This window comes from Nymphalis io, chromosome 3, assembly GCF_905147045.1.
Source record: "Nymphalis io chromosome 3, ilAglIoxx1.1, whole genome shotgun sequence".
Classification (NCBI taxonomy): domain Eukaryota; kingdom Metazoa; phylum Arthropoda; class Insecta; order Lepidoptera; family Nymphalidae; genus Nymphalis; species Nymphalis io.
This window is the reverse complement of record NC_065890.1, coordinates 1,199,825-1,221,282: the sequence shown is the minus strand read 5'-3', so window position 1 is coordinate 1,221,282 and position 21,458 is coordinate 1,199,825. Positions and strand designations below refer to the sequence as shown.

Below are 21,458 nucleotides of genomic sequence, written 5' to 3'. Positions count from 1 at the left end.
TATATTTTCTTTGGTGACAATAATTGTTGTTTATGATACTTATCAACTAGAATGCTTTTTATATGTACTTGGATCCATTAAAACTATCCGTTCCTTACAATTGTCATAGTTCCATCTGTTCCATTGATTTCCATTCTTTTCCACACAGGCGCCTCTTTTACCATGTTTTTATACGTTTTATGATTCCAGTGTTTAATTATATGGCTATAAGCTACCAGTCTCGAAAACGCATGGGTAACAATGGTATATAAATTTTTCTGTCGACACTTGGCGATCTCCAAATGTTTGATACGAAGTTTTCGTGTATCTTTTCTAGTTATGACAGCGTTCGCTCAAAAAGGTCCAAACCGAAAATTATGTATCAGACTAAGTTTGTATAGTTGCATAGTTCTCAAAAAATATGCAAAACGTAATGTAAGACATAATATAAACATATAAACTATGTTATTTTTGTGACTAATAAATGAAAATAAAATAAAAATTACATTGCTTAAGCCTTACTTTATAATAGTGTCGGATGCTGTCTGACCTGTCCTACCAGTTTCTATCAGAAGTCTCCAAGAAGATGGAAACGATACACTATATTCCAGGAGACACGATTATAAAGAGAAATCATAAGAAGTCCTCCATTATTTACATCACTTACGGCGATGTTGAAGTTAGTATATGTAATTAATTTTTTTATATTTTCAAATATATATACATAAGTATATATATTTTTTGATATTTGTTTTCATGTTAATAAAATCAAATTAATTAAAATCTTTGGGTTTGAATGATGTACGTTTTTTTTACACTTGAAATACTTTTATACTTGTAATATGTTATATTATAAATTATAAAATTATATTATAATTATAATATAATATGTTATATTATAATTATAATATAATTTTTACACTTTTAATATGTTTTTTTTTTGTACATATATTATGTTATCTTATAAAACGTATACGCCTATACCGTCACAAGACCATTTCCTCTGACCTAAAGTTGCCTGGGGTCGAATTCTACTAATTTATAACTATTACGATAGGTTCCCGATTCAATTCCAATCCAACTTTGAATCATCTGTATTTATTCAAATCGGTACCGAACCGATAATATGTTAACATATACCGTTATGTCAAAATCAAACGTAATTGTTAACTTTTATGGTAATAGTCGATATTTAAATTAAAGAATAATAAAACGGCAAAAGGGCAACGATCACGATCACGCTTCGATTCGATTCGATTGCGATAAAGTGACAATTTTTTAGTAGAATTGATCTCCAGGTAGCGATCGTTCTTTAGCGATAATGTCGCTTTTCTTGGCATCATAGTATAGTGTTTTATCTGTTTATTGTAATTGTTCTGTCTTGGATGTATCCATTCGTAAATACATTTTTATAAACGATTTACATTAACTTTTTAGCATTTCTACATATAATAACTTATGCAATAAAATACCGATTTGATGGTGATCATGACAATATAATATCGGTCCCCCAGATGCTAACAGCGGAAGATGACATTACAGCCATGTTACGGATGATCCGTGGTACCATTCTATCTCCCTGTGCGGGCAGTCCCGTGACAGCCTGCAGTCGAGCCCACGTGGAGATCAGAGCAGCTACATTCTGTACCGCGCATGTCCTAAATACTACGGACCTGTGGAGGATCGTAGTTAAATATGGCAAAAGAAATGGTCAGGGAGCGCGTGCCTTAGCGTCGTTTAATGCAAGTTTTAATCAATTTTTATTTATATATAAGAAGTTGTATACTGAATATCTGATATAATTCTTGCAAAGCGTTGTCAATGTTTAAGAGTATGCTTGAAGCTGTATTATTAGTTGCGTAAAATAAAAAAAGGCTAGCTCATGCGTGATACATACCTATAATTATATATGTATTTATTTTTAATTCAGGAACATTTCGAAAAAGTCAAGAAACATTACGATTCACGAATACCTGATGAAGCTAAGTAAGTAAACCTTTATATTCTAGATTTTAACTTTTATTTATTTCTAGTTTTCTAAGAAATAAAACTATTTATCTTTTTTTAGATATAAAAGTAGTATTCTACATTTCAAGCGAAATTTAATGGATTTAAAAGAATCAAAGGATGCCTTCGGAAATCGCCAACTTTCTCAAACTGATATCATGATAGAGATTGCTGGGTGCTACATTATGCGAAACGTTAGTGTTATCATGCTTATATATTTTAATGGCAATTCTTTGTTCAATCGTTTTGAAACGTTAGGAAGATTATTGTTTATACTAAAACATATAATTTACGTCAAATCGAACTGTCCTTTAGACAGTGTACCTTTCCAAGGTGCGTGATATTACGGACGGAGACGGTCGGTATAACGCTTTTTAACGATGATATTGTTATAATAATAAATCTTAACTTGGATTTTGTTAACAATAACAAAAAAACATAATTGAAACTAAATAAATAAGAAAAATAGGAAACGAGTTAGCTTACGTCGGGCGAGTTCAGACGATTATTTTCAACTTAAAATACTTAATTATAAAACAACATATGTGTAAAATTAATAAATAAACATCAATTTGTATTATCGTGTAGCGGTTTAAGCAATAATGAAATGCAGAGGTATATAACGCGTCGGTTTCCATGGTGAGATGCTCATTGATAGCATTAGGATATCATTACACTTCGTGTGTACTTTGCCTGTATTTGCGGAGATGACCATGTCAGTTGTTTCGTGTTACAGTAAAAAAGAAAATTACAAATGAATTAAATTTGAAAGCTAATTTTTAAACGCGTTTAAAAACAAGCCCGTCTAATGTATTAAGAACAATAACGGGTAATTGTGGCTTGAGTTGAATAAAGGTTTAAATGATGATGTAAACATTATTGTATTAATAAAATATAAGCAGAAAGTGATCTGAATATATATAATTATGTTTAAGAGAGCAGACGCGTCGCTAACAGACGAAGCGGACGCGATCTGTCTCCGACCGACTTTCCCGTGTATCCTACAACCTAAGTCCTCGTTACAAGTTGCCTGGAATTCGTTCGTCACATGCCTCATTATCATTGTTTGTATTGTAAGTAGTTAAACGCTTTAAGTTTAATTGGATTAGCGACCACAGTAAGGTTATGGTTATGGTTGAGTTACGGCATGTTCATGTCTCGTTGCTGGGCAGAGGCATCTCACCAAAAGAAAAGGTTTGAAGCTTATTCCTCCACGCTGGGTACCTACCACCCACTTCACATTTTCCACCGCCAAACAGCAATACTTAGTATTGTTGTGTTCCACTCTAAAGAGTGAGCGAGCCAATAACAACAGGTACAAGAGACATTAGATCTTTGTTTCTAAGTACGTAAAAATATATATTTTTTATAATCTATCTATGGTTGCGAAAATGTTTGCCCATAATAGCATTAATGTAGATATTTTATAATACGTATTGTATAATACGTAAATTTATTTTATTTTTTATTTTGAACAAATTATACATATCTTAAACAATATATACGATAGTAACTACATTAGTATAATAATACTGTGTCGTAGCTACTAACGCCCTCCAATTCGACAGGATCAAATATCATTTAATTTAACAAAATATAATATATACATATATACATCTAAATATATATACTATAAGGAAGGGATGAATAATAAATGTGATGGATAATATATAATTACAGACACACCCTTATTACTTGGTGTACAAGAAACAAGTGCCGCTGGAGTTTAGGTTTTATGACGATGTCGTAACAGTTATTTACACCTTGGATCTGATTGTGTATCTGTCGACAGGTGCCAATGTGGAAGACGGTAATATATTTCTGACAAATGGCTCAATTTGACTTTGCAATATACATGTATCTTTGAAAAAATCGATTAGGTATTTGCGATCAAATCTAATCGTGAAAAAGAATTTAAAAAAATAAAAAAGCTCTTTATTGACATATTATATCCTATTTACTCATAAAAAGGAACATCTAAATAAAAATTAAAACTGTGGTAAACTGGTAGGAATGTGTCTTGCGTAGATTTATATGGACAATTATTTTATTTCTGTATTTTTTTTTATTTTGTACCTAGCCCTATATAAAGCCCAAAGATGATATGCTTAAAGCGTAAATTTCTTGCGATTTTCAAATCGCTAGATCGATTCGTAATTTTGAAGGTCCAGTTCGGCTTGAAATAACTTTTCTATTAAATATTGAAACACTTTTATATATCTTGCTCCAATCCATTTATTAATTGATAGAAATATAAAAATACTTTGGTGTAAACAGAAATATCTGTAGTGGAACATTTTTTAAATAAGAGCGACGTATATTAATAATAGGTGAATGTTAGCTAATAGCACGATCACATTAGAGGTAAATGCTTAACCAGCATAACTGCAGTTACATAGCGTCGCTGCACGCTTAGGGATCATAGTTCCTGGGAAACGATCGTAATTGTAAGATCGTGGGCTGACTCATTTTGAATCTGTAATTAATTATATTTGTTCGTGTGCATTTTAAATAACATTAAATACTGATCAAATCAAATTTAGTTAATTTTAAAAGGTCCTCGCTCCCAAGATTAATCGTCTTAAATAAATACGAGTCTAAAAATTTAATATTTTCAGGAGTACCAATAACACTCGCTCAGACATCATCTCAACAAGCCCGCAACAAGTGGTTTGTGCTCGATATTATCGGCACATTGCCCATCTTTGAGTTCATTGGTGACGGTCACTTTGCTGGACTCAATAAACTGTTAAGGTTGTCGAAGGTAACTTGCTCATCAACGACATATTAATTAGATATAGAATTATTCATAATTGTACGCATTCTTGTTCTCATGATTTACATTTATTGGATACTCTTTCCAGGTCTTCCGGATGCTTAAGACACTAGAGGACGAGTGTGTGTATTACAGTAATGCCCTAAGATTCATGTCATATTCACTCTTACTACTTCTTGCTTGCTACTTTTTGGCGGCACTGCAACAGGGATTTATGTGTTTTCAGTGAGTATTCCAAATATTTCTAACTGGCAATTTGTGTAGCGATCGTACCAAATCGAAACAAATCATGTTTCAGTATTTTTTCAAGTAGACTTTTACAATCATCATCTGAGTATAAAGTCTTATTTTAGATTTGGTTATTGTCTGGTTTCAAATTTTACCCATGCACCGTATTGGGAGGAACAACCGCTGGACGAAGATACAGTTGAAAATAGAATTACTTTTGGGCTGTACTGGGCGATCTCTATGATTACTTTTACAAGTATGTATTTACCGTATTGGTAGTTTATGCAAGTGTTCCCTCAGACTATGATGGTACTCGGTTAAAAACGTTCAAATAAGGTGTCAACTTGATTTTTGTCTATGTAAAGGACTATATAAAATAACGATTATAATATAATGTTAATGTAAGTAATATTTTCAAGCAACTTGTGAGATTTATTTTAAAAATATTTACTGCGTTTATTAAAGTAAGGGATGCAAGGAACAGCCCGTAAATGTTCACTGCTGATTAGAGAGAGACAATTTAAGCATGCGATAACTCGAGAAGTATTTACTAATAAGTAGTTTTGAAATTTTAGCTCACATAGAAACTTGGGGCATAGAAAACTTAAACAACGTCCTCTACACGATGTTCGTTTTAGAAATATGCATTGTCCTGTATATATCAATCGAAGCTATATATTCCGCTACTATTATGGTCACGACAGCTCTGAGGTATATAAAAATAGTTTCGTTAATTTTGTAATCTATTGTATGAGATGAATAATAATTTTTTTTTATATAATACCAGGGAAGATTACGAGTCACGCATAGAAAACGTATCAAGCTTTTTGGTAAGGAACGAAGTGGATCCGATTATCAGACAACGGTTTATCGAATATTTACAGCTCCGTTGGTATACGGATAAGGTTACAAAAAGACTTATTTATAAGAATACTATATGTATTTAATAAAGTAGCTCTCGATGCGCCATTGTGGTCAAGCGTAAGCTTATAGATGAAAAAAAAAGATGTAAAACCTCATCAATTGTAACTTCAATAATTATAATGGCAAATGTCACAAAAATAATTGTATTATTATCAAATACTATATAATACTAAGGTTGACTTACTAAGAATCTGAATTGATCTTTACTAAAAATGTAAAAACTTATGCTTACTATAAAGGTGTCATTATCATAGCATCTTGAAATCTCTCTTAACATATTCCTTTTGAAAAAAAATAGTATTAATTTAAAGTGTTTAAATGCGGGGAGAGAAATTACGATACCAAGGTGCATTGTGGATGTGGAGTCTCAATTCGTGACCAAAACATAGACATGTTAAAACATATTCAATAGCCATATTTAATAGTGAAACATCACACTTGGGGTATTAATTAATATATATTTTTTCAATAATTGAGTGACTTGATTACAAATATTGGTCTTTTTTGATTGTTTGTTAATTAATCGTAGTTTGAATTTAAATATCATTGACATTTTGATGAAAATAATGTTATCATTGTATTTCCTATAGAATATGATTCATGTATTATTGTAAATAATTAAATTTCCATTAATTTAGAAGTGTACAAATTACTTATGTTTGTATAAATAAAATCAAGCCGAGATGGCCCAGTGGTAAGAACATGTGAATCTTAACCGATGATCGTGGGTTCAAACCCGGGCAAGCACCACTGAATTTTCATGTGCTTAATTTGTGATTATAATTCATCTCGTGCTTTACGGTGAAGGAAAACGCGAAGGAATAAGCTCCAAACCTTCTCCTCAAAAAGAGGAGAGGAGGCCTTTATCCCAGCAGTGGGACATTCACAGGCTGTTACGGTACGGTACTATATAATGTAATGAATAAAAATAAATATGTCGGTGCTTAAGAAATATTTTCAACAACGTGTCCGTTGATCGTACTGGTTTGATTTTATGTTTTATGTTAATTTGTAGGCTTACTCGATAACAAATCGACAAAACTCGATATTTTACGATTTACCGGCGCACGTGTATCAAGACATAGTTGCGAGGCAGAGAAGCAAGTACATCCTCTGCATACCATTTATAAAGGTGAAAAATATTATTATATAACAATAATATTACAATTATTGAAAAAAAAAGGGTTTTTTTTAATTATTATTGAAAATGTCCTGCTGACTGGATTTCAACTACTGCAGCTGAAGGATCTGTGAAAGGGATATTATTGTGCCCAATGTTTGTATAAGCAAAAGTCCACTCTAGCCACTCACTCAGTCCACGTTAGTTTACTCTTCTTTTAATCCGATGGGACGACAATCCGATACAACCGGTGAAATAACAGGTACAGAAACGTGAACAAATCATGCACGTATAATTTTACGCACAAAGCGGTCAATGATCATTAACTTGTCTCAACTTCATTAATTTACACATGATTACAATTATTAGTTACTTAATAAAGAAGATTTGAAGAATATATCATCGAAGGCAAAGTTTTTCTGCACGTCTCCAAACGAGATTCTATTGAACACTGGCGATATGGTCAACGAGATGTACGTCGTTAAGCGAGGAATATGCGAGGTCAGGAAATACGTTATTTATGTTTTAATATTACATATTTTACTAAGACCAACAGCGTCTAATTATATAAGTCTATAAGTGTAATTACAGGCACAAGGGACATAAAATCTTAGTTCCCAAGGTTGGTGGCGCATTGGCTATAAGCGATGGTTGACATTTCTTACAATGCCAATGTCTAAGAGCGTTTGGTGACCACTTACCATCAGGTGGCCCATATGCTCGTCCACCTTCCTATTCTATAAAAAAAAAAAAAGCAGGGATCATTATTACTATCTATTTATAAATGTACCGACTGGATGCGGAAGGCGGAGGACCGCGAGCTTTGGCGCACCTTGATTGATTTATAAATGCAAACTGGCTGGTAATATTTTATTAACCTTTGGATGTGCAGGTCATTAGTCCTGATACGAAGGAGGTCGTTGGCGAACTGAATGGAAGGAGTCATTTCGGAGTATTCGTATGTCTCTTAAGTAAGAAGTGATTTTTAAACATTATATATTATATATATATATATATATATATATATATATATATATATATATATATATATATATATATATATATTATTAGAATTAGTTAATATATTTAATTTAATATGCTAAATTAAAAATGTTTCACCTGTGGTAGGTTGTTGGCCTGTCTGGTTTGGTATCCATTAATTATTTATTCTACGGCTCACAGCATTTGAATTGTTGTGATCCAATATAAAGGGTTAGTAAGGAAGTGTAATTACATGCATTAGAGCTTAGAACAACCATAACATGGTTGGTGGCGTATTCAAGGTTTTTGTGTTGTTTTTTTTTCTTTACGTCATTTGTGGACTAGTTTTTGCTTTATCACTATGTAATAATAATACTATCAAATACTATATAATGTCACTTTATGTAGACATTATACAAAACATATAATATAGTTTGTTTTATTTATATAATTTTCATGCAAATTTAAAATTAATCAACAGGGCTACCAGCATTTTATACAATACGAGCGGTGACATACGTCGAAGTGTTTTCAATATCAAGAAAACATTTATTAAATGTAATTAATATACCACAAATAAAAGATACTATACAGTTCATCAAGGAACAGCCTGTAAGTTTCAGTATATTAACTCGTCGTTAAACACTTTTTGTTATAGTTTTCAGTAAAAGTATCCAGGTTTTAAATATTCTGTGTAATCATTCTCGTTGATAATAACAAATAAGCTATTTCAGTACATTCAAGTTATGATTTTGACGTATTTCGATTCCGTTGAATGAGAAATATGTAGACTTATGAATATTTTCTCAGCTATATCCGCGTGTACAAATACGCCGAGAATCATTCATGAGCTACAAGTCACCAGACCCGGCACCTAGTGTTGAAAAATTTCGTGAGCCGAGAAAATTTGAACAGGACAATGCGTTTCTTCAGCCGTTTTATAGATTGGGTCTACTTTCATTCTTAAGGTTAGTGTAGTTATAAATCCGTTTAGTTTTCGTTGTTTTAGTAGCCGCAGATCCCGAAACGAACGTTTCATTTGAGTTGAGTTGACCGATTTAGACTAATTGACCCGACAATAAAAAAATAATTAGGTTTTTCTTTCAACAAATATTCAGTAACGTCCGATTTTAGGAAGAACACCTTCGAGACTTTGTAAAGCCTAAATTCTCTCCGCAGCTATCTTCCGTCCAGCGTAGATTTTTTTATTAATTTATTGTTATTGTTTCTTCGTTTGTCTTTTGTCATTTCATATATGTAAAAAGCAATCAACAATGACATATATAAACATTTAAGGAGATAGTAAGTGTAACCAATTCCAATACATTACTTATTAACATTAATCATTATCAAAGGTACATTTTTCCTCGCTTCACTATCCGGCCAGATAGTCGCTACGTGGTCCATCACGAATGGTTTCGCGGATGCTGCGCGATCCTCTCCGCAATGGTGTATCCTGGCTACACGTACTTGGTTATACAATGGCCCTGGCTTTACTTTATTGCTACGATGCTTGACTGTTCTGCGTATTTTGATATGTGAGTTTGAATCCCAGACAAACATAAATATATATTGGTGTGTTTCGGTTTAGACGGCGAGTGAGTATAAATTTAGACACAAGAGATACAGGATGGTGCTAACACCGTAGACACACACCTTAGAGTGAAATCAATCTTATTTTTATGGTATTAGAAGGCGGACGGGCTGATGAGCTGAGCTGACGATGAGGCCACCTGATGGTAAGTAGTCACCACCGTCTATAGCGATTGGCGATCTGAGAAATATTAACCTTACCGTAAATTCCCAATACACCACCAACCTTTGGTATTAAGATGTTATGTCCCTTGTGCCTGTAGTTAATACCAACAATACTTATTATTGCCGGCTGGTAGTAGAATATTTGATTAATCGGTGGTACCTACCCAGACGTTCTTGCACTATTTTTTTTCACACAGATTACAACGACTGTTGATCGGTTACTACAACGAGAGAGGAATTCTAGTATATCACCCCGCGAGTACAGCAGCCCATTACCTGAAAGGCGCCTTTCTGACGGACCTATTTGGATGCTTACCTTTAGAACGACTAGAAACGTCTTGGAAGGAATCGTTTCGTAATATAAATTATATTTTAATAAATATTATGTTAGAACGCGTGAATCTTAACCGATGTCCGTGGGTTCAAACCCGGGCAAGCACCACTGAATTTTCATGTGCTTAATTTGTGTTTATAATTCATCTCGTGCTTGACGGTGAAGGAAAACATCGTGAGGAAACCTGCATGTGTCTAATTTCATTGAAATTCTGTCACATGTGTATTCTACCAACCCGCATTGGAGCAGCGTGGTAGAATAAGCTCCAAACCTTCTCCTCAAAAGGGAGAGGAGGCCTTAGCCCAGCAGTGGGACATTAACAGGCTTTTACTGTTACTGTAAATATTAGGTGTTCGTTATTTCTTGCATAATCAATTATTTTTTCAAAGTTCCAATTGCGCGTTTGCGACACGCTTTTGTATCTTCTCTTTCAAAAAATAGCATACGTACTCTATGGTATTTTTTATAAAAGGTACAATAGATTTAGGTCATTAAGTCGTATCAGTATTTATTTTTTAATTACATACAACTCGACATTTACTTCTTCGTACATAACGTTGCTTGAACTCTGGAACAAGACGTATGCATTACTTTGAAAAGCAAATCTTTAATTTTTGTAGAGGATAAATATAGAGAAGCGCCAGCGAAACAGTTTCTGATGTTAAATCGAGTTCTGCAGCTGTACAGAATGCCGAGTGCTCTGCTTGGTCTGGACGGACTCATACGCCGAGATCTCTTACTTGTGTAAGAATTTTGCTTATTATACTAAAATCTTCAAAGTATATAGCCAGTAAACAGCCAACAGCCTGTAAATTTACCATTGCTGGTTAAAATTCTCATTTATTGGAGAATAACATAACCTTAATAAGATTAAAATTACGTCGTAGATATATTTTTTGTTTTTTATATAATTATTTTAGAAAGACCAGCAAATAGGTCAAATGATGGGAAATATTCAACTTCATCCATAGACAATATTACTGTAAAAAGTATATTACATGGTACTGCATCAATGGTGACCCAAACATGTCGAAGGTTATCACGTTATGTCTCTTGTAATTCCACCATGGCTCAGACACCATTTTACCCCACCCAAGTGGGTCTGTACAAAGCCCTGCATTGGGTATTAATAAAAAATTACAATTATATAAACGAATTAACCTATTAAAAATATAGTAATCTTGGTGCGATTTCAGAAATATTAACCTGACTTATTTAAGATTCTCGTATTTCTTTCTTTATCATTCCATATTTCAGCTTTACATTATTTATGGTATAAGGAATTAAAGCAAACGAATTTTATTAAATCTATGAACTAAGCCCTCATACTGAAACCAAAAAGTAGTGTGTAGTAGTGTTTTAATCTCTTATATATTTATTGGCTTTTATTGCTATTTGATTTCAGTATAAAAGCCATCCCGTTATTCTTAGCTTTACTGAATGTACTGACTTGCTTTGTGGTGTACTGTTCAGCCAATATATTTTACACTATTGGAAGTAGTTCTTGGTTTATCGTACCTCACGATGATAAAGGCGGTTCTTGGATACAACTTTTTAATACCGCATGTAAGTATAATATTATTGAGAAATAGTTTTTCTAAAGAATTATTATTATTATTATTACCCAGGATATTATTTAATAATAATATCCTTTAATAATAATATAATAATAATATTTAATAAAAATATACCAGACAACTGATATACTACATATACTACTTTTCTTTTGTAAATACACACTTATATACATAATTACACCCAGACTCAGGACAACAAGACATGTTCATGCACACAAATGTCTGTTCTGGGTGGGAATCGAACCCACAACCTTCAACGTGAAAGGCAACCAACCACGCCAACCGCCATATATCCATTGAATATCTGATGAGTGAGTGGTGTCTACCCAGACAAGCCTACACAAAACCCTACGACCAATAGTAAATAACACGTGATCAAGTCGCGCCACTAGGCCACGCCCCGTCGGAAGACATTTCCTAGCAACACGACACTAACAAACTGTCTACCGTCCTTTAAATACACTTCCTCCCACTACTACCCTCCTATATTCCTACAGTAGTATAAACAAATGTTAACGTTTAACCGTTTTAATTTTTTTTGTACATCAATTATAAGAGTTAGGTATGCTTTGTACGTCTAACAATCGTTATCGAAATATATTTTGTTGCAATAATACAATATGTTCCTTCATGTTTAAACGTGCTTATTTATTCTAGTATTTAACAATTTTATAAAAAATTTTAAGCCCTGACGTTAAAAGTATCCGTCTGTGGCATCGTAGCTCCCAAACGAATGGACTTATTTTGATACGGTTTCTTCTGTTTGAAACTTAATGTGATCGAAATGTTTCTTAGCAAAAAATTATGGAGATCTGTCCAGGCGTTTGAAGATCATTAGCTCATTTCCTACTTGACTAAAGGAATTCAGATTGATTTGAAATTTCGATCACCCGACGCATGGACAGTAACACCCTGTTAATGTCCCACTGCTGGGCTATGGCCTTCTCTCCCTTTTGAGGAGAAGGTTTGGAGCTTATTCCACTACGCTACTCCATAATGCATAATTTTAATGAAATTAGACAAATGCAGGTTACCTCACGATGTTTTCATTCACCGTCAAGCACGAGATGAATTATAAACACAAATTAAGCACATTAAAATACAGTGGTGCTTGCCCGGGTTGAACCCACGATCATCGGTTAAAATTCACGCATTCTAACGACTAGGCCATCTCGGGTCAACGCGTAGACGCTTGCCTAAAAAATATTACTACAGCAAACAAACATACTATTTTTTTTACTTTTTGGAGATATTTTTGTGTCGGGGCTTACTTAAGTTTTTAATTTAATTTTAGTTATGTATTAAACTAGCTTATCGTTCTGTGTTAGTTCGTTTCAATCTGACCGAATCACCTTGGAATCTCCACCTGGGTTCATATTTTTGGGTCGTCTATGAAACCACAACGACAGGATACAGTAGCTTCAAGCCGTCCAACTTCAATATAATGCAAGTGCTTATCGCTGGTATGACTGTAGGTGAGGCGATCGACATTTAATTAATGTATATTCATTTGTATTCAAAATAATCCGTGTTAATATAATCCAGTTAGAAGTCGATTAGCACACATTTCGAGTCATTGAACAAGTCATCCTTACTCTATGACGTCAATATAAATCAATTTCATATTGGTGTAGAATCAGGTCATGATTTGACATGTAAAATTTCAACTTCACAACATATCATAAGATGGTTCTGTGCAGCTTGTAAGATATGACCTAACAAACTATTAAAACAATCATTGCAAGTTAAATAAAAGCTTGTATAACTAAATAAATTTTAACCCTCAGGGATTCGTTTTTTCGTTTAGATTTTTAAAAAATGCATAATTTCAGGAGCACTTATAACTACGTATTTCTCTGTAAGAATAATTAGTATTCGAGCAAACGTAAATAAAGCGTTAGCTTCGTTCCAAGAGCACATTAAGGACATAACGGTATTTATGAACAGGGAGAACCTCGACCCTCAACTGCAAAAGTATGTACAGCTCTTGAACATTTTAAAATTACCGAACTAAATAAGCATATAAATAGATGAAAGCAAAAGAGTTCAGTACCTTTTTCTTTGTTTATCAACGGATTTTATTAACGAGCTTTAGTATTGTTAATAAAAATATTATGAAAATAATTATAGATTAAAAAATATTCAAAATATGCCAACTCATGTATAATATTCCTGAAATATTCAATAATGATTATAGTCGATTTTTGACCATTAGGGAACCACAGTATTATAGGCAAGGAAATTACTATACATAGTTCTAAATACATTTTAGACAAGTACTCGATTACTACGAATATAATTGGGATAAAATGGGAGGCTTGGATTACAGGAATGTGTTAAAGTTATGTGAACAAATCACCTTACGAACTGATGCAATTTTACATATATACGGAACAACATTTAGCCAAGTGAGTTACGCTAAACTTATCTAGTAATAATAAATTGGCTTTGCATATTATATAATTAAAAAATTGAATATTATGTAACTAAACATTTGTTTAATTTCAAGAAAAAAATATAATAATAACGTGTTATTTAGCGTTTAAAATGTTTTATTGTGTTACAGTGCCCTATACTTAATCAGAGCGATGTATCGCTTCTCCGTACAGTAGGTCGAGCAGTTCGCAGCCTCTATTTCACGAGAGACACAACTATCATAGACGTGGATGATGTTATTTCTGACATTTATATAGTTGATAAAGGAAGTGTTGAATTGAAGGATACTAGGGATAATGATGCTTGGATCACACTCGCGAAGGGCAGGTTAGATTATGAATTATAATATTTATATATTTTGGACGCTTAGGATAAATATACACATTTTGTAATATTATCTCATTTATATTTCCAAGTCAATAAATTACAATCTATCCATCGTGATGCTGTTGCATCAACCAGGATTCAGACCGCGTCATGGATTTTGATACTTACGATATATTTCCAGTGATCATAACGCGTTATGAATGTTTTACAGTGACCACAACGCTTTATGAGCTATATTTTGCTTTTTCCTTTCTTCGAGCCAAGCAATGTACACATAATATTGACATTTGATGTAAACTATTCTGAACAGGGTCATAAACGTTAACACATAAGAATGCACCAACCCGCATTGGAGCAGCTTGATTAGCTGCTCAGCTGTGCGACATTTTCGGGCCGTTGCTAAACATTTTTCATATACACAACTGGACTTAACATTATTTTGATTGTCTGTTATCCCTATTTTATAAAATTAAATATATTATATTCATATTCACTTCATATATATTTTTTCTTTTTTCACTAGTATGTTTGGAAATTTGCATGGAGATACGATACGGTGTCCAGTGTCTATAACTACGAACAATCAAGTACACTTGTTGCAAATAAATTCCCAAGGATTCTTTAATATCATCAAAGATTATCCAGCTGTCTTTGAACTTTTGAAATATTATCGACCGACGAACGAGGTTGGGTTGTAAACGTGTCATTAGTATTCGTGTTCTTAAAGTTTATTTAAGCTATGTTTATATTTGATATCTAAATGTCACTCTTTTGCTTTAAAAATGCCGAGATTAAAGACCCGCAAATTCTGAGTTTCCTTAATTATTGCATAAAATAAAATTATGCTATTTCAATTCAAAGTTACGTTACACTTAACTGTAGTGGATTAAATATTTAATGATTTTATTAATATCTTTTGTATTTTATGTATTTAATAATCAGACAACACATGCCATTTAGTTATAATTATGTAAATATTTACTTAATAGCTAGAAGTGTGTCCTCTATCCTGCCTGCTACACACATATATCGTAGGTGCAATGATAATTTTATAATAAGCTTATATAATTTAACTCTTTATTTTGTTTTAGAATTATATAGCCGGTATTGGAACCAATACGCCATTTATTATAAAAGAACACAGTACAACTATATCGACCATTATACGCGAGCAGAGATTTTTCAGATACTTCAACATCAGACAGTACATCATGAGGATCTACGTGATAACTGTGTCGTTGTTTTGCATCTATGCTGACGTTTATAACGCAGGCTTCCAAGATAACAGACCCTTGTTGATTTTAGCGCTTTATTTATTTGATTTTTGCTTCTTATGGAAGTTTTTTATTCAATATTATCTGCCGAAAATCGTTGCAATCGATGACGATGACGTTTTGAATGGTTTGATGAAGATCCGAGAGAAGTAAGAGCTTTGAACGCATCTTTCCATAGCTATGTGATTGCGCCGTTTAGTACCTAATGACAATACGGATTTTTTAGTACATCAAATATTATATATTTGTTCAAAATTGCCGCTAAATGCCGTTTGTATTTAAAAGGATGTTTTTTTTTTACGTAAGCGTTCACTTTGCTTCAGTTATTGCAATTCGAACTTCATTTATGACAGTTAACTTAAAATATATAGGTGATCTCTCTATTTGCTATATAACTATTGTTTAATAAACTAACGTATCTTCCCACGATCTTCATTAGCATTTAGGCCAAACATCTTTCTCGTTGTGTGAGTTAATACGCACACGATAGTAAAGTCAAAACTAATCTTATACATTTTCTAAGTATAAAATAATATAATATGACTTTTTAGATATTTCAAAGCGGAATTTAAATTTGATGTGATCTCAATCATACCGATAGAAATATTTTGCTACTTCAGCGAAAATAATACGATGATGACATTTTCTTTGCTAAGGTTAAATAGATTATTTAGAATCGTAAGTAACACAAGTATGTAACAATATATAAGCAAGCCCATCAACGTAGATACCACCAACTTAAATAAGTTAACCTATCCAAAAAAACAATACTTATACTCTAGTTTCTAAAGCGCTGTTCAAAGTTAGGAAAACTAAGTTGGCTTTAATCTGAGCGCTCATTGGTCATCGCCTGCCATTGACCAATAATCTTATAGCTTGAAACTGATAATTTAAATATACCCTGATAGTAAGATCTGGAATACCCTTCCGACCACCGTTTTCCCCACCACCTACAATATGAGTACCTTCAAGTCGAGAGTGAATAGGCATCTTCTAGGCAAGCGCGCTCCACCTTAGACTGTTAATTCACTTTCCATCAGGTATAATAACAGTCAAGCGCTAGCTTGTATATTTAAAAAAAAAAGTATCTGTGTGCTATTGTTTAAAGGCCGAGTCAGCCAGTGCAATATTTACACGTGAACATTAGTAATTATATGATCTTTATGTTTACAAAATTGAAAGCGATAAGTTATAAAAAATAATAATAAGTAAACAGCCTGTTAATGTCCCACTGCTGGCCTCCTTTTGAGGAGAAGGTTTGGAGCTTATTCCAACACGCTGTTCCAATGCGGGTTGGTAGAATACACATGTGGCAGAATTTCAATGAAATTAGACACATGCAGGTGTGCATTCCTCACGATGTTTTTTTCACTGTCAAGCACGAGATGAATTAAAAACACAAATTAAGCACATGAAAATTCATAAATAAGTAAACAAATGTATAAAATCAATTGATTAACATTATGGTTGTTAACTGTGCGACTATGTGCTAACGCTCTTCCTTATGAACGTTGTGTAGCGAGTGATTAGGAATGTATCTTCTTTCGAATCTCAAATCAATAATGAAAGCAAGTGAGGGATCAGTATCAAGTAAGGCTGCTATAGTAGAAGTAGTACAAAAGTAGATTCAAAATCATAATTCTACTTAACATATTATGATACTAACATTTAAGGTCATATTCATCTTTTTAGGTATTAAAGATATATATGGTTTCGTATATTTTATTACTACAGTTTTATAAATTTAAGGTGTCCGTGTATAAATGTCTGAGTCATCATCATCGGCGAATATCCATTAACTTAACGATTTCGACCGCTATTACGGTTTTGATTTGGTTCACCATATTCGTCCATATCTCCGCCTGCTTCTGGTACTTCATCGGAGTGCTGGAAGAGAAGACAGATCCGAAGTCCTCGTGGATTTATAATGGTTATAACTTTATTGTTATTATTATGTTTTATCGAAATATACATAGCGCATCCAAATGCGTACATATGACAGAGGTTAATATATATATATTTTTTTATGAAACAACAAAGTGAATTAACAACTAAAATAAATAATGTGACGACGTTTACAAAGTTGTAAATCGCTTTGATGAACAATACATGAACACATAGACCACAAACAAAAATAATCACACTTTTTTATATAATACTTGTAAGCAATACTCAACGGACGCCCTGCCTGTGTGAATCGGCTGAAGGATATAGAGTATTTATTATAGACAGTGATGTGCTTCTAGTTGTGAGTTAGTTGATATTATAAAGACAAACAAGAAAAACTTTTGCATGAAAATGTATGGAACAACTGTCATGATAGTCGATCCAGTCGATCTTCCGTTTATAGTTTGTTTTCGCACTAAAATATTTTTAAAGATAGACATGGATTTTTATAATTTTCATTTTCTCATAGACAACGGTAAGCCGTGGTGCCACAGTTACTACATCTGTTCACTGTACTTTGTCCTGACCACCTTCACCCAAAATGGAGTTGGTGATATATTGCCAAAGAAGCAATCAGAGGTAGGTATAAACTGCTGTAATTATTAAACTAAAATATTAAATTAAAAAAAATTCAACATGTTATTATAATTATCATGATTAAGTAGAATAATTGAAGTATTTTCCACGTAAACGTTTCTCTACAATAGTCGTCTGCCTCGTTTGTATTTTAGCTCCCTGGGAGGAAGTTGAGAAAGGAAGCTTAGTGCGGTTTGGTGGATATACATGTAGCAGAATTTTATCCGAGCCATTCAGGTTACCTCTCTCTCTTAGAGCCATTGAGCTTGAGATGAATACGTGATTCAAAAATACCAAAAAGTAATAATATAAAGCGTAGTTCAGATTTTTAAACCTTAATTTAAAGGCTTCATCTCTCTTTAAAATTAAATAATGGTCAAGGAAAGCTAGGAAAAATTCAGGGACTTTTTTTGACATTAGCAGTGGGCACTTAAATTATATAATAATATTATGTGATAGCAAAAAAATAGGGAATATCCCTGGCTTTTGGAATTATAAATTGAAATTCTTACAGGTGGTGTTCGTATCAATACTACAGCTGATATCGACAATGATGTTCATGGTGTACGTCGGCGAACTGTCTAACATAATACAGTATCAGTCATTCCGTTCGTTTAATTTCTATTCAAGCTATTTGGAATTGCAGGTAAAATTTAAAAAAAACAGCTAAAATTTCAACGTAGCATTTGTAACCTAAACGTTGAATATTGATCTGAAATGCACTCTCAAATAATTTGTCTTCAATTGAATAATATAAAGGAAATAATTATTTTTATTTATTTACGGTTAAAAAAACAACGTATATTATAATAAATACGTTATATATTTAGATACAATTAATTGAACAGTTTTTTTTTTTCTTACAAAAGCGATAGTATCTTCTAATTGATGTTCATACGTTACTTGATATGGCATACGCACATATGGCAATGATATTCCATTGTAGGTCATACTATTGTAGACGAATCTTAATGTTTTGTTAATTATTTAAAAAAATAAGTTAACTAAAAATTTTTTAGAGGTAAATAAATGCTGCTACACATTATTTTAGATATTATTTACCATTTAAACAAAAATGTATATAAGAATAATTAATTATTCAATTTGAAGCACATCAGGCGTGCTTGGGATTGTTAAATTGCTAATCGTGTGTTGACAAGTTATCACAGCCCATTAGCACCTTGACAACCGTGGATGAAGCTCATACAATTAATTGTCTGCCTGAAATACGTTCTCCTGCCAAGTCGGTGCAGACTACGTGGAGTAGAGCCGTCTTATTCAAGATAATGAGATCAAAGCGAATAAATCGTATATGTAATGCAGTGTCTAATTATATTTCAATGATATGATAAGGATATTCTAAATCTTACGATAACAGTATCAATTACTATCTAAATTAAAATTTCTCAATAGTTTACAAGTTTCACTTTGGGTGTTCACCCAGTGTGCTCCTTCGTTTTAGAATATAAGCTATTTCAAACTAGAATTACATTAAAATCGCATAAATATCTTCTAGCGAGTAAGAAAAAGGCAAAAAGTTTTTTTTAGTCTTCATTAGAAGCATAAATGACTCGATTGCTCTAATCAAAGTTAATAAACTAAGTTTAAATCAAAACGTGCTTTTTCTCATGTATATTTCTAATATATGTATTGTTATATCAATAAAAATATGAAGCTAAGCGGACGGAAATGTGTCTGTATTTAAATAGTAAATAAGGATCAGTGAAAATATTTATTATTGATGTTACGTATATTTGTTTCTATATAAAATGTGTTAATATAATTTTCATATATAATATTCTTATTTTAAAAACTATAAATTATAATATTGTAATGTAATGTATAAAATAGTTTTATTTGTAGTAAGAAACAATACGGGTTTCATCTCAAAGTCAGTACGAGTAATGTTTGAAGATTTCGGTCCGTATCAAAGAGATCAATCATCAGAGACAAGCTAATGAACGACGGTTTATTTCGGTTTGGATAATCGTAACATGCACATTAGCCCGGGTTAAAGTTATTTATATACTAATCGCGTTCGTCCCCGCGTGTGTTTCAAGTTTTTTGCATATCATATTCTGCACCTTTGACAACGTGTATGCAAAATTTCACGATGATCGATTGAGTAGTTAGGACGTGAAAGCGTTACAAAACAAAGAAACAAACTTAATTTCGCATTTACAATATTAGTTAGAATTAAGCATATTTACCATTTGTAAGCTAATCAGTCAACTCCCTTAGAATTCATTGGGTTAATTTTTAAGCCTTTCCAAGTCGTCTTTTCAATTTTAAAATATTTCCAAAAACTTTTAAAATAAACGATTTGAAGTTTTTATATATTAGTAAATTTCATATTTATGTTACATAATTTTATTTCCTTTGTGAATTCTCTCTTGTTATAACAATTATGTGTGTTCAGTTTCTCATAAAGATATTTTTAAATTTATGTATTTTTTATTGTTGTTATCGTTTTTTTGTTTTTTTTTTTTCATTTGATATTATTGGCATCACTTACATTTTATCTTGAAATTAGTTAAACTGGTCGACAATAAGAAATAATAAAAATATATAAAAGAGAGTTTAAGCTTTATTTGTAAGTAAGTAATGAAAGTTCAATATTTCAATTTAAAACATATATATGATACTTAGAAAACAAAATCTCTACAGGAGTTTCTTAAGAATAACCGTGTGTCCAAAAACTTGGTGTCTTTGGTGAACAAATACTCACTCCATCTGTGGCGAGAATCTCGCGGCTTGCAAGTTCCGCATTTCTTGAAGACTGCTCCGGATTGTTTCAAGCTTAAAGTTATGTCAGCCGCCTACTTGTACCATCTCAACGATGTAAGAAAAATTTTAGACCATTAATAATTTATGACTCATAACCAAAACTGACTATAATTTTTACAATATAAAGATTTAATTTAGAACATAACAATTAATTTTAGTTTTAACATAAAATTAGGCTTTATTTTAGGTAAGAGGAGCAAATGACGGTAAGTTATCATCTTAGTCCAAGGATACTGCAACAAATAAATATATATATAGGCTAACACTTCCAACCAAAAAACTTAAGATGTTATTCGTCCTCCTCCCAGAATTTCACTGGCTCACTTATCCTTTAAACCGTCACACCTTTTACAAAGTTCTTACGTTTGGTGGTAGAATAATTGATTAATGGTATTGTCTTGTTATATTTTTTAGTATCTTAATTAAT

The 21,458-nt window shown here is 32.4% G+C and overlaps 1 protein-coding gene across 1 annotated transcript in view; it reads left to right on the top strand.

The window, feature by feature from the left end:
- Window positions 1-21,458, top strand: part of LOC126781089 (uncharacterized) — a 28,226-nt gene that overhangs the window by 2,985 nt on the left and 3,783 nt on the right. Inside the window, exons 3-31 of the mRNA XM_050505910.1 lie at window positions 1,494-1,664; window positions 1,910-1,965; window positions 2,048-2,180; window positions 2,922-3,059; window positions 3,667-3,796; window positions 4,605-4,750; window positions 4,851-4,987; window positions 5,116-5,246; window positions 5,566-5,701; window positions 5,778-5,895; window positions 6,930-7,046; window positions 7,404-7,535; window positions 7,927-8,005; window positions 8,497-8,627; window positions 8,826-8,983; window positions 9,371-9,553; window positions 9,971-10,128; window positions 10,728-10,851; window positions 11,513-11,673; window positions 13,013-13,159; window positions 13,517-13,658; window positions 13,957-14,092; window positions 14,251-14,447; window positions 14,971-15,133; window positions 15,539-15,838; window positions 17,456-17,651; window positions 18,138-18,247; window positions 18,759-18,890; window positions 20,912-21,085. Coding sequence (XP_050361867.1) covers window positions 1,494-1,664; window positions 1,910-1,965; window positions 2,048-2,180; window positions 2,922-3,059; window positions 3,667-3,796; window positions 4,605-4,750; window positions 4,851-4,987; window positions 5,116-5,246; window positions 5,566-5,701; window positions 5,778-5,895; window positions 6,930-7,046; window positions 7,404-7,535; window positions 7,927-8,005; window positions 8,497-8,627; window positions 8,826-8,983; window positions 9,371-9,553; window positions 9,971-10,128; window positions 10,728-10,851; window positions 11,513-11,673; window positions 13,013-13,159; window positions 13,517-13,658; window positions 13,957-14,092; window positions 14,251-14,447; window positions 14,971-15,133; window positions 15,539-15,838; window positions 17,456-17,651; window positions 18,138-18,247; window positions 18,759-18,890; window positions 20,912-21,085 — 4,236 coding nt within the window. The remainder of the gene's footprint in view (window positions 1-1,493; window positions 1,665-1,909; window positions 1,966-2,047; window positions 2,181-2,921; window positions 3,060-3,666; window positions 3,797-4,604; window positions 4,751-4,850; window positions 4,988-5,115; window positions 5,247-5,565; window positions 5,702-5,777; window positions 5,896-6,929; window positions 7,047-7,403; window positions 7,536-7,926; window positions 8,006-8,496; window positions 8,628-8,825; window positions 8,984-9,370; window positions 9,554-9,970; window positions 10,129-10,727; window positions 10,852-11,512; window positions 11,674-13,012; window positions 13,160-13,516; window positions 13,659-13,956; window positions 14,093-14,250; window positions 14,448-14,970; window positions 15,134-15,538; window positions 15,839-17,455; window positions 17,652-18,137; window positions 18,248-18,758; window positions 18,891-20,911; window positions 21,086-21,458) is intronic.